Source organism: Fundulus heteroclitus, chromosome 16 (assembly GCF_011125445.2).
Source record: "Fundulus heteroclitus isolate FHET01 chromosome 16, MU-UCD_Fhet_4.1, whole genome shotgun sequence".
NCBI classification, from domain to species: Eukaryota; Metazoa; Chordata; class Actinopteri; order Cyprinodontiformes; family Fundulidae; genus Fundulus; species Fundulus heteroclitus.
In genome coordinates, this window is record NC_046376.1 from 6,909,327 (window position 1) to 6,922,752 (window position 13,426).

General features: G+C 43.4%; 1 protein-coding gene across 1 annotated transcript in view; it reads right to left on the reverse strand.

The window, feature by feature from the left end:
* Positions 1 to 5,612: 5,612 nt before the first annotated feature.
* The window catches only part of LOC118556557 (transmembrane protein 104-like), an 85,415-nt gene continuing 77,601 nt past the window's right edge, over positions 5,613 to 13,426 (reverse strand). Inside the window, exon 10 of the mRNA XM_036148253.1 lies at positions 5,613 to 9,083. Coding sequence (XP_036004146.1) covers positions 8,320 to 9,083 — 764 coding nt within the window. The 3' untranslated portion in view covers positions 5,613 to 8,319. The remainder of the gene's footprint in view (positions 9,084 to 13,426) is intronic.

Sequence of the window (13,426 nt, forward strand, 5' to 3'; positions counted from 1 at the left end):
TTAGGACAGGAAGGCCACCATTGACGGATGTTTGTCTTCTGGTTGGAGAGCAGAAGGCTGGTGCAGGCCTGATGAATCCCTCTGACTGGGGCATCTAACCCAGTCCCTGACTGGGTTTGCTCCTCATCCTAGGGACCGAGCTTCCTCCGAGAGCAATTTCTTCTTCTTCAATCAGCTTGGAGAAGAAAGTGATGACAAAGTGGGTCAAAGACCAGAGAATTGGAATTCTGGATCTGAATCCCCATCAGAAGCTATGGAAAGTTCTCAAAAAACTATTTTTACTAGCGCATTAACTAGCCTTACTGATGATTTTATTCCAGGCTATGAATTTTGTTTAGTTTTAATTTAAGTGAAAACAGAACCGTGGTTTAAGCTCTGATGAAGCTACCTGATTAAAAAAAAAAAAAGATCAAAAATTCCCTCCAGGTGATTAAATATTTGCAGTCGTGCGGCGGCCCTCCTAAATCCCATAAACAATCCAGCAGGTAAACACTATGAATTAATTAAGCGGCGCTAAGTTTGCTTTTCCAATTAAAGCTCTGCCCCCAAACATTCAGACACTCCCTACATACATAAAAAGACCAGAAGGCAAATTAAATTACACCGCAGCGTCTCTGCTGGGATTGAAATTCAGAGGGGGGGGCTTTGGTTGGATAATAAAAACAGCAATCTCATGTATAAATAAAAAACACCGCCAACGGGGTGCATCGGAGAAGATTGAGGCGAACAAGAGATTTAGAAGAAGAAGGAAAAAAATGGATGCCAATTACCTGCAGAGAGGATACAGCCAGGCACGAGAGTGTGAAATTGTGTCGAAGCATTGCTGAGTAGCAGGATGTTCAGGGACTGAATCAGCCGCTCGGCCGGTGGCAACGTCTCCTGCATCTTCCAGGAACAGGTGGGCGAAATTTGTTTGGTTTGGAAAAGAGCCAGAGTGAGGATTTCTCATTCAGGAGGATGAAGAAGTTCACGCCGCATTGTTTAAAGGCTTTGTGCCTCCTGTAATTACAAAACCAGCCTCGTCAGCACATCTGAAGGGACTGACTGCACCGAGGAGGAGGAGGATCGACGCTCCTGAAGGAGGCCGGTGTAGTGTCTGCCTCTCAGGTGGAGATGTTTGGTTCTGAATGTAAGGAGACAGCCGGCGTCTGTTTACACCACTTTAATTACAGAGTGATTACAAAACCCCCAACAAGACGACGGAAAGCAAACGTGCACCGTCGGCGTACAGCTGAGGTTTTTCTTACTAAATTCAAGCTTGTGTTGAACTTTTTTTATCCTGAAGCTCTAACAGGTGACAGCAGAGAGAGGGAGAGACGGTTCCTGAGATGATTTCCAGCCATGAAAAGAAAGAGTAGATGGTCTGAGCTCGACAAAACTCCGACCTCCACTTGACGGAGTCCAAACTTGTGTCCAGGCTGCCTGGATGTTCGGGACTGTTGGTTTTATCTATAGTTGAGCTGACTGATTAAATGTTGAAAATAGGGGTGTCCCGATACCAGTTATTTCCAGACCGACTACAAGTAAGAATACTTCCGTTTAGATACTTGCCAATTCAATTTCAATTTTATTTATATAGCGCCAAATCATGAAACATGTCATCTCAAGGCACTTTACAAAGTCAAGTTCAATCATATTATACAGATTGGGTCAGATTATACAGATTGGTCAAAAATGTCCTATATAAGGAAACCAGTTGATTGCATCAAGTCTCTCCAAGCAGCATTCATTCCTGGGGAACCGTAGCGCCACATGGAGAGTCGTCTGCATTGTTCATGGCTTTGCTGCAATCCCTCATACTGAGCATGCATGAAGCGACAGTGGGAAGAAAAACTCCCCATTAACGGGAAGGAAAACCTCCGGCAGAACCGGGCTCAGTATAAACGGTCATCTGCCTCGACCGACTGGGGTTACAGAAGACAGAACAGAGACACAACAAGAGAAACAAAAAAGCACAGAAGCACACATTGATCTAGTAATCTGTTCTACATTAGATGGTAGTAGCGGGTGAGCCGTCTTCTCTGGATGATGTCACAGTTAACAGAACGCCAGACCAGGTGTACCTACTATGAAGAAAAAAGAGAGAGAGCAGAAAGTTAAAGCAGAAATGACGACACGTAATGCATAATTGAAGAACAGTAGAACTCAATAGAGTGAGAAAATTAGATCCTGATGTCCTCCAGCAGCCTAAGCCTATAGCAGTAAAACTATAAAGGTAGCTCAGAGTAACATGAGCCATTCTAGTTATAAGTTTTGTCAAAAAGGAAAGTTTTAAGATTAGTCTTAAAAGTAGACACGGTGTCTGCCTCACGGACCAAAACTGGGAGTTGGTTCCACAGGAGAGGAAATACCGATACTGAGTACTTAAGTTTGAGATCTATAAGTACCAATTTATTATCATATCGCTGAAAACGACTGAATATCACGAGCGATGAATTCGGTTAGAGCTTCAGGTTTCTTCTTCTCCCCTTTTTTCTTTTGGAGGGTCATCAAACAACCTCTTGGTGTATACCACCACTACCTGGTACAGAGAAGTATCTAGCCTTTGAATTGCAGCATAACTCAGCCCAGGAGGAAAATTGGTATCGGCTCAGAGTATCGGGTTGCTTTTACAAGCATGAGTATCAGGACACCACTAGTTTTATCCTCTCTTTTGCTGCATTCAGAAAGGTGTGATTGTTTTCTCTCCAAAACGCCAAAGCGCTAGAAACACCAAAGTAGAAACAGGACACAAAAAGTTGGAATATGTCTGATTAAATATGAGTTTTCCATCCATTGCCTACATGAACTTGCTCTTGCAGAGTCATGTCAGGGTGGGTTTGTACCTTTCTCCAGCGGTCATTGGGCAAGAGACGGGGTAGGTACACCTTGGGGAAGTCATCACCGGTCCATCACAAAGACATGATGGACAAGCAAGTATGCACACAATCATACCTAAGAGCAATTCAGCGACCAATTAAGCTAACTTAATTAAGGCAAAGCCAGAGTACCCAGAGAGAACATGCAAACTCTAGGCCCGTTTACACTACGCTTTTTTAAACGAGCCGAGACCAGTCTGAGCTTGGATCAGTTAACCAAGCCAAGACGACCGTTTACACACCACGCTATCCCGGTTCCTTGGTTGCTCCTCGCCTCCTAGTGGCGATCTGCGGTACTACCGCTCACTGGGATTGAAGGAGGGACCGAGCAAATCAAAACGACGGAGCCCGTAACATTCAGGATGTTATGGTTAGACATAGAGTTGACTTTTTGGCCGTGGATAAGACAAACAAACATCTAATAAGGATTTACAGACGCAGGAAACAACGACAGACACTGAGGCTCATCACACTGCTAATCAGAATCATCTCTGGAAATCGTGTGGCTCGGTAAGGAAGCTAGTATTATTATGAATGTCTGAAATTTGTCTAAATGGAGTGTGAATCGGGACGTGCAGCCAGACACGCCGGAAAAACCGCGGACAGTCAGCTGACTGTAAGGGGATGACGCGGTCTGCTCATACGCTCTTCGTCATCAGATAACCGGGATAAAAAAAACAGTCCGAGATCTGCTCAGGAACTGGTCTGCAGTTAGCGCGGTCCGGTTATGTCTAGCGCGGTCCAGCTCAGTCAGCTGACCATTTACACACGAGAGTTATCTCAGTTACCGAGCTCAGACTGGTCTCGGCTCGGTTAAAAAAGTGTAAACGGGCCTTCTATGTAGGGGGGGTTCAAACTCAGGACCTCCTTGCTGCACTGTGCAGCCCCTCATATGCATTTTGTGTGAAAATCTTTAAGATTATCAAAGTTTTGACTTTGATGATATCCTGCACTTCCGGTTTTGAGCCGATTAAAGATGATTTATTGACATTTGCAACAGAGACATTGGAAGAATCATAGGAAGGGAGAGCAGTGGATGTCCTTTGGTCACATTCTACGCCGACGACCTCTTTGTCATGAGCAGTGCTCTGTGGAACCAGATGGTGAAGGTCACTGGGCTCCAGGCAGGATCAAGGGAGGCAAGAATCACCCGAGCGTGACGTCGGACTTTTAAAAACTGCTTAGATCACCACGTTCTGCATACTAGACCAGAGGCGTAGTCATCTTAAATGGGCCGAGGAGCATTTGTGGAGATGAGAAACCTGGAAACATGTCAAGAAGGCTCTACATCTGCCTCTGCTGTCAACCAGATGACCCTTCAGAGGTGATGGTGTTACAGTCAGCGTAGGTCAACCAAGCACTGCCCTTCACCTTGTGAATGGCTCCATAACAAGCTCCTACTACCCAAACAGCTCCATTTCTTTGGTTTTTGTGCTTTTGCATGAGCAAAACAGGTCTGATTTCCATCTTATTAAAGGCTACAAAATCACGGGACAGCAGCTGGAGATTAGGGTACCGCAAAGGGAGTGTCCTGTAGGATCCTGTGAAATCAAACCTCTGGTTGTCGTGCAGGTTGGAACCACAGAGAACCTCAACGGTGAGTGGACTGCATCTCGAATAAGTCAGCATGAGAGCCCGTCGCCAAGCTGTAATTGATCGTCGAAGACAGCCGACAGGTTATTAAAGACGCTGGCATTTTTTTTGGTAGTAGTTTAATGAACACTGTAGTGAATTTCCGTTTCAATGCAGTGTTTGAGATGAAGAAGTTCGGTAGCTGGTTGAACTGTTGCCTTGCAGCCAGAAGGTCCTGGGTTTAAATCCTGGCCTGGAGTCTTTCTGCCTGGTGTTGGTGTGTTCTCCTGTGCATGGGTGAGTTCTCTCCAGGTACTCCAGCTTCTTCCCACAATGAAAAACATGACTGTTGAATGCCTTTAGGTATTGGGGTGCGTGCATGGTTGTTTGTCCTGTGATGGACTGACGGTCTACCCAGGAAGTACAAAACAACTGGACTTTTTTTCCGAAGTTTGAAGACGTTTCGCTTCCCATCCAGAAAGCTTTCTCAATTCAAAATGTCTGGAGTAATGTGGAGTTCCAAACTTTATATTATTGCCCAACAAAGGCCTTGTAATGGCTTAGATAACATGCAAATCGAACCAAAACAGGTCCACCTTTTAGGAATGGGGAGTCGTTACCCCATTACTAAGTCATGGGGAGTCCTAGTAACCAGTTACCCAGTCGTTAACCAGGAAGTACTCCGCCTCTTGCCCAATGACAGCTAGAGACAGGCACCAGCCCCCTTATAGAAGAGAAACTACTGCATGCAGCTACTGACATGTCCTACTGTTTAATTAACTTCTTTGCTGGATATTCAGGCAGCAGAGACAGTGACATATTTCTAATCTCTCCAAAAATGTCCTCATCTTTGCTGACCACAAACATTTAAATCTGTAAATGAGTATTTTGTCTCCCAGCACCAAATGCACACCGTGAAGGTGAAGATCTGAAGATTAAAGCGTCACTGAATCCTGGATTCAGCTGCTTTCTTTTACCTTAACCCAAGTCTCTTCTGAGGCTGATTGAGCCTCAATTGACAATCTTCCATCCAATATTCAAGCTTCACAACAAGGTTTCAGATAAAATTCTTTTTTATTTGTGAATTATAAAAAAGGACAAACTGGATAAAAAAAAGGAGTAAACATCCTTTCAGAAGGTGGAAAGAAATTTTCAGAAACACAGATGAATACATCTGTTAGAAAAAAAAAAAAAAACCCAGATAAATAAAAAAACACATTTAAGAACACAAGATTTAAATAAAAAGAAAAAATCTTTTTGGCTCCACACAGATTGTCAACATTTTCATTTCTAAAAAGAAAAATCAAAAATTATTCCCGTTCCAGGCAAGAAAAATAAACCAAAAGAAAAGAGTTGTGAGAAAATTAAAATAATTCAGAACCTCGTTTCTCACCCATATTCATAAAGTTTTAGATGTTTTTGTGCAGAGAAACAAGTCGTGTTTTTGTCGTTCGGACACTTTGCTGCAGATGGAAATAAGCTGAGAAGCTGCAGGTCCAGCGGTCTAAATGAAGCAAGACTGGATTCCCCCCCAGGTGTCCCCCAACGCTTCGACACGTGAGCAGAAATCAGCTCCAGAGCCTCAAAAACACTCCCGTCACAGCACATTAGCTTCCAATTGAAGCTGCACTCACAGCAGTCCATGAAAAAACGCTGCACCGCTGAACTTCTGCCACACGGAGGGAGAGCTTTAATTACCTGAACAACCGCTTGCCGCCATTAAATATGAGTGCGGAGAAAATCCCTGCAGCCGGAGCCACGTTCAGGGATGATCTGAAAGGGTCAAATCATTACATAATTGCTTTGCGGGAACAGAGGGATCTATAAAAAAAACTAGCAGAAGAAGAGCTGCCAGTAAAAAAACGAGGGAAGCTAAATAACTAAAACTAATGAAAAGTTGTGTAAACTGTCCTGATCGGCATCGTTTTCCCTTTGCTATGCCGTAAAGGAAGGACGCAGACTCAGAGAAATTAAATTCTACTTTGAGATTTAAACGTTTCTTTGATTCCTTGGCTGAGCAGTTTTATCTTTATAATTAAGATCTTTCACCGTGTCACACCTGAGCGTTACTTTCTTTTACATCTACGCCTGATATTAGAAGTTATTCTTTAACGATAACTCACCTTCTACTGGAGTAAACTGCCTTTGGTTTTTGTTTTTATCCAATACATTTTATATAAATGGGGATCCTGCACATTTTCATGTCAACATTTAATAATTTTTCAAAACCTTTTTTGTCCACAAAAGCGAATATGGATACAAATCTGTATCCATTGTAATAGATTATTTTTCTGAGTCTGGAAAATGTTTAAGACTGCAGACTTTGGAGGAACCCTTTTGTTAGTTTCTCTGTGCCAGCGACCCTCTTTTAAAATCCACAAGTCAGCAAATTAACATCACATTACAAGTAATATAAGTTCAGCAAGAAGTAGCTAAGCCCGATTCTGTTGCTTTATAATATTTCTGCAGCCCTAATTAATTAAAAGTCCTAAAATAATGCTTCATGAGAAGCTTAAAGTGCAACATTCTCAACAAAATAAAAGGCTGAATAGAGATTTGTTACGTTCTTCCTTTTAACCTCAGCTTGTTGTTTGATTTGCAAACACTGGAAAATAAATCTGGGCTTTTTCCAGCAGCTTTCCTGCTCCACATTCTGGGATTCAGATGGATGATCAGGAATATTACGAGCATGTAAATCAATCCCAGTCAGCTGTAATTACCTTGCCCTGCAGAGTTTCACCAAAAAACCACGTTCTTGTGCTCAGCTGGGAGGCCTTCACGGTTTAAATCAATGAGAAAACTCACAGAACGACGCTTTTAACACGTTAAAGACGGACGTTTCAGGGCAATAATGAGGTTGGTGAAGTCTGAGCCACTGGAGCAGCAAACGACCTGCATGATTTCATCACACATGGAGCTAAATCACTGCAGATGGATCGGGAATCCGGTCCGGAGCGGCACGAACACGGGACAGACGCCACAAGTGTAAACCTATAAGGATAAAATCGAATCCATCAGCTTCTCCGCTCACATGAAGGACGGGAACGTCGCCCTCACTTCCCTCCTCCTGCTGAGGGATGGAAGTACATCGGCGGCAGGAGAACGATCGTTTTTCTTCCCGCGCTCCGATCTCATTACGCCGCCGTGAAGCGGTTCTCTGACAAGAACACGGATCCGCCCGAGACAGGCAGTTTTTCTCCGCTGCTCCTGTTGCTTTGATATAGTTTTATGGCAATATTCTGCAGCAAAAGCGCCGGCGGATCCCTCACCGTCGAGACGCTGCTTCTTCCCCCCGTTTAATGAAGGTTATTAAAAGTGAGAAATGCGTCCCGCGGATCTGTTAAATCACCCACGTGTTTGTCAGAAGCGTTCCTAGAGAGGGTTCGAGGTAGCAGGTTGAAACTTCTCCGTTAAAACACACGTTCTTATCTGCAGCAGCTCGGTCATTGCCGCCGATCAGCGTCCGACTCCGGTCCTCCAGGGCTACTTTCAGATGCAGCACACCTGGATTCCCCTCCTTCAGCTCTGCAGATCCATCCGTCGGGGTCTGGGATGCGACGCATCGAAGGAAGAGCCTTCGCCGTGGATGCTTCTGCGAAACGGGGCGAAAAGCTCGAGCCGTTTGATGAGAAAAAGGTCATTTTCTTAAAATCCCTTTGATCGCCGTCATGCACACATCCAGAACTTATAAAATAATAATAATAATAATTTGGTCCCTTTTTAACAAATCTGATAAATTAATATTGATTGCACGTCATTTAAGCAACTTAAATCTGGTTAAAAAAAAAAAAAAAAAGGCACAGAGTCCATCCAGCAGCAGTTAAGGCCTCGAGAAAAAACCCAAAGAAACCGGCCAAACGGCGGCAGATTCCCCCATAAAAGCTCGTTCTCATTTCTTAGTGTCAGTCAGGATAATGTTGGCGGTGACAAACATGAGGCAGGAGGCCGCCCACACCAGGACGAACCACACCCAGAAGGCGTGGCGGAAAGGAGAGCGGTGCTTGTTGACGGCGTCTCTGCCCACCACCGGCTCCAGGTGGCGCCGGGCGTAGAACACCAGGCACGCCGGGATGATGTACTGGATGCCCGTCCCCGCGTACGACCCGGTGATCCCCACCAGGGACTCCAGGTTGTGCGTGCAGAAAGCCACGACGATGGGCGGCACCAGGGTGATGAGGGGGAACACGACGCGGTCCACCACCCACGGGTAGGTGCCGCCGTCCCGGTGGAAGAGCGTCTTCCAGTTGTTCCGCAGCGTCACGGCGATGATGGGGAAGTTGGTGCTGATGGTGAAGACCGGGAACAGGCCCAGGAAGTAGCGCAGCACCGGGATGTCCAGCACGTCGCAGTTGTCGGTGAAGTTCAGCGTGTACATGTCGTGCAGCAGCGAGCTGTCGAAGCAGAAGATGGCGGTGAACGAGAGGAGCACGTAGAAGCCCAGGATCAGGACGTAGTCGGCCAGGACCAGCGCGCCGACTCGCTTCTTGTCCGAGATGGGCGTGACCAGCGAGGGCAGGGAGTGCTGGCACATGAAGGAGTAGACGCAGACGCCGAACAGGTTGGGCACGCCGGAGAGGGTGGCGACAGGAGGGCGGCCCTCCCCGGTGCCTTTGGCAATCCGGATCAGAGCCAAAATGATCATCATGGTGAAGGCTGCAGAAAACAAAACACGGACGTTAAAAGTTAGTGGATCCTGCTGCAAAGTTAGTCACAGGCTCAACAGCGCCGCTCTGTGGCTGCTGCTGGTAAACGCAGGACGAATCTATGACGTTATGATAATTTTTAAAAAAGTCCAGCAGACCCACAACTCTGAGCTGCAGGACTCAGAACAGAAACACTGCCACCTTCAGGAGGATTAGAAAACTACAGCTGCACAAAACCAAATTATAACAATTTAACATGAAATCAACATTTTCCTTAATTATTGCTTTTCATTTTAAATGAGGAACATTTTTTTTAAATGCTGTCTTTTTATTAGTTTCAATTCAATTAAATTCAGATTTTTTTTTTATATAGCACCAATTCATGATACATGTCATTTCAAGACTCTTTCCCAAGTCAAATTCAATCAGATTATACAGATTGGGTCAGATTATAAAGTTTGTTCAGAAAGTTTCCTCTCTAAGGAAAGTCACAGGCTGAACAGCGCCCCTCTGTGGCTGCTGCTGGTAAACGCAGGACGAAACTATGACGTTATGATCATTTTAAAAGTCCAGCAGACCCACAACTCTGAGCTGCAGAAACACTGCCACCTTCAGGAGGATTAGAAAACTACAGCTGCACAATACAAAATTATAACAATTTAACATGAGATAAGGACATCAACATTTTTTTTAATTATTGCTTTTCATTTTAAATGAGGAACATTTTTTTAAAAATATGCTGTCTTTTTATTAGTTTAAATTCAATTAAATTCAGATTTGTTTTTAATATAGCGCCAATTCATGATACATGTCATCTCAAGACTCTTTCCCAAGTCAAATTCAATCAGATTATACAGATTGGGTCAGATTAAAAAGTTTGTTCAGAAAGTTTCCTCTCTAAGGAAAGTCACAGGCTCAACAGCGCCGCTCTGTGGCTGCTGCTGGTAAACGCAGGACGAAACTATGACGTTATGATCATTTTAAAAGTCCAGCAGACCCACAACTCTGAGCTGCAGAAACACTGCCACCTTCAGGAGGATTAGAAAACTACAGCTGCACAAAACCAAATTATAACAATTTAACATGAGATAAGGACATCAACATTTTTTTTAATTATTGCTTTTCATTTTAAATGAAATTTAAAAAAAAAATATGCTGTCTTTTTATTAGTTTCAATTCAATTAAATTCAGATTTTTTTTTAATATAGCGCCAATTCATGATACATGTCATCTCAAGACTTTCCCAAGTCAAATTCAATCAGATTACACAGATTGGGTCAGATTATAAAGTTTGTTCAAAAAGTTTCCTCTCTAAGGAAAGTCACAGGCTCAACAGCGCCCCTCTGTGGCTGCTGCTGGTAAACGCAGGACGAAACTATGACGTTATGATAATTTTTAAAAGTCCAGCAGACCCACAACTCTGAGCTGCAGAAACACTGCCACCTTCAGGAGGATTAGAAAACTACAGCTGCACAAAACCAAATTATAACAATTTAACATGAGATAAGGACATCAACATTTTTTTTAATTATTGCTTTTCATTTTAAATGAGGAACCTTTTTAAAAAATATGCTGTCTTTTTATTAGTTTCAATTCAATTAAATTCAGATATTTTTTTATATAGCGCCAATTCATGACACATGTCATCTCAAAACTCTTTCTCAAGTCAAATTCAATCAGATTATACAGATTGGGTCAGATTATAAAGTTTGTTCAGAAAGTTCCTCTCTAAGGAAAGTCACAGGCTCAACAGCGCCCCTCTGTGGCTGCTGCTGGTACACGCAGGACGAAACTATGAGGTTATGATAATTTTTAAAAAAGTCCAGCAGACCCACAACTCTGAGCTGCAGAAACACTGCCACCTTCAGGAGGATTAGAAAACTACAGCTGCACAAAACCAAATTAGAACAATTTAACATGAGATAAGGACATCAACATTTTTCTTAATTATTGCTTTTCATTTTAAATTATTTTTTTTTAAATATGCTGTCTTTTTATTAGTTTCAATTCAATTAAATTCAGATTTTTTTTATATAGCGCCAATTCATGATACATGTCATCTCAAGACTCTTTCCCAAGTCAAATTCAATCAGATTATAAAGTTTGTTCAGAAAGTTTCCTCTCTAAGGAAAGTCACAGGCTCAACAGCGCCCCTCTGTGGCTGCTGCTGGTACACGCAGGACGAATCTATGACGTTATAATAATTTTTAAAGTCCAGCAGACACACAACTCTGAGCTGCAGAAACACTGCCACCTTCAGGAGGATTAGAAAACTACAGCTGCACAAAACCAAATTATAACAATTTAACATCAAATAAGGGCCAACATTTTTCTTAATTATTGCTTTTCATTTTAAATGAATTTAAAAAAAAATATGCTGTCTTTTTATTAGTTTCAATTCAATTAAATTCAGATTTTTTTTAATATAGCGCCAATTCATGATACATGTCATCTCAAGACTGTTTCCCAAGTCAAATTCAATCAGATTATACAGATTGGGTCAGATTATAAAGTTTGTTCAAAAAGTTTCCTCTCTAAGGAAAGTCACAGGCTCAACAGCGCCCCTCTGTGGCTGCTGCTGGTAAACGCAGGACGAAACTATGACGTTATGATAATTTTAAAAGTCCAGCAGACTCACAACTCTGAGCTGCAGAAACACTGCCACCTACAGGAGGATTAGAAAACTACAGCTGCACAAAACCAAATTTTAACAATTTAACATGAGATAAGGACATCAACATTTTTTTAATTATTGCTTTTCATTTTAAATGAGTAACATTTTAAAAAAATATGCTGTCTTTTTATTAGTTTCAATTCAATTAAATTCAGATTTTTTTTATATAGCGCCAATTCATGATACATGTCATCTCAAGACTCTTTCCCAAGTCAAATTCAATCAGATTATACAGATTGGGTCAGATTATAAAGTTTGTTCAGAAAGTTTCCTCTAAGGAAACCCAGCAGGTTGCATCAAGTCTCTCCAAGCAGCATTCACTCCTCCTGAAAGAGCGTAGAGCCACAGTGGACAGTCGTCTGCATTGTTGATGGCTTTGCAGCAATCCCTCATACTGAGCATGCATGAAGCGACAGTGGAGAGGAAAACTCCCCTTTAACAGGGAGGAGAACCTCCAGCAGAACCAGAACCAGGCTCAGTGTGAACGCTCATCTGCCTCCACCCACTGGGGCTTAGAGAAGACAGAGCAGAGACACAGAAAAGATACAAGAAAAGCAATTAATTTGGGTTTCATGAGTTTAGCCTTCTTGACTTGCAGGAGCAGCAACTTAAGTAGAGATATGAAGGGAAAAAAGAGGAACAAACCAATCTGAACACTAAAGACCAACAACTAAACGGTCGCAGACACAACCAAAGCTTTTCTTCTGTTTTCCCTGATATCTCTGATAGAAGCACATATAGGAACCACATCTGCTATAACTCTGAGTTTATGAATGAAAACAAGGCAAGAAAACCACCCTCATTGACAAATTATTTCTCATAAACTGAAGTAGTATGGCTTTCAATTGATTTTCTTTTAGTTATTTGGAAAATTCATCCCTAAAGAAGCATGTTATGAGACTGAACCTTCCCCCGTTCTTTGCTTTTCTCCTTTCCTTTAAAACAGACTCCTGCTGTTCGTCTTTGAAACATGCGGCAGAAAGAACAAGCCGGGCTGCGTGACGCGGCCCGGTACAAGTTCAGGTAGAAGACAGACGAGCCCTCGAGTGTCGGGCGGCTCCTGCTCTTCACCTCCCATCTCCAATTGATTTCTGGAGGCGCCTCTCTGGAAAGCAGCGTGAGCGCGCCGGGAAAGAGCCGCGGCCGCAGCGTGGAGTCCTGTTAAGGGCTGACAGCCATCTCTGGCTCCACGCAGACACAATCAGCGCGTGACTGCAGGAGTTAGTCATAGCCTGAGGATGGCCAGCAGCCAGGCAGCTCCTCGGCTCTCATCACCGGGCGTCCTTTAAATACACGCTGACATTTAGGAGGCGACGCTCGGGCTGCCACACATCTGTTTATCTGAGCCACACACCTTCACCCCTCTCTGTGACTGAATGTGTGAGGCCCGCTGCTCCTGAAGGAATCTGAATGAAGCTGCAAGCAAACAGCCTAAAAGCCTCTGAGAAGCTCATGGATTTATTTAACTTTATGTCGTCTGTCATTTTTCTCTTCATAGAAGGTACACCTGGTCTGGTGTTCTGTTAGCTGTGACATCATCAGGGGAGGCAGATCATCCTCTATTACTATCTAACATAGAAAGTACTCCTGGGTCAATGTGAGCTTCTGTGCTTTCTGTGTCTCTGCTCTGTCTTCTCTAAGCCCCAGTGGGTGGAGGCAGATGAGCGTTCACACTGAGC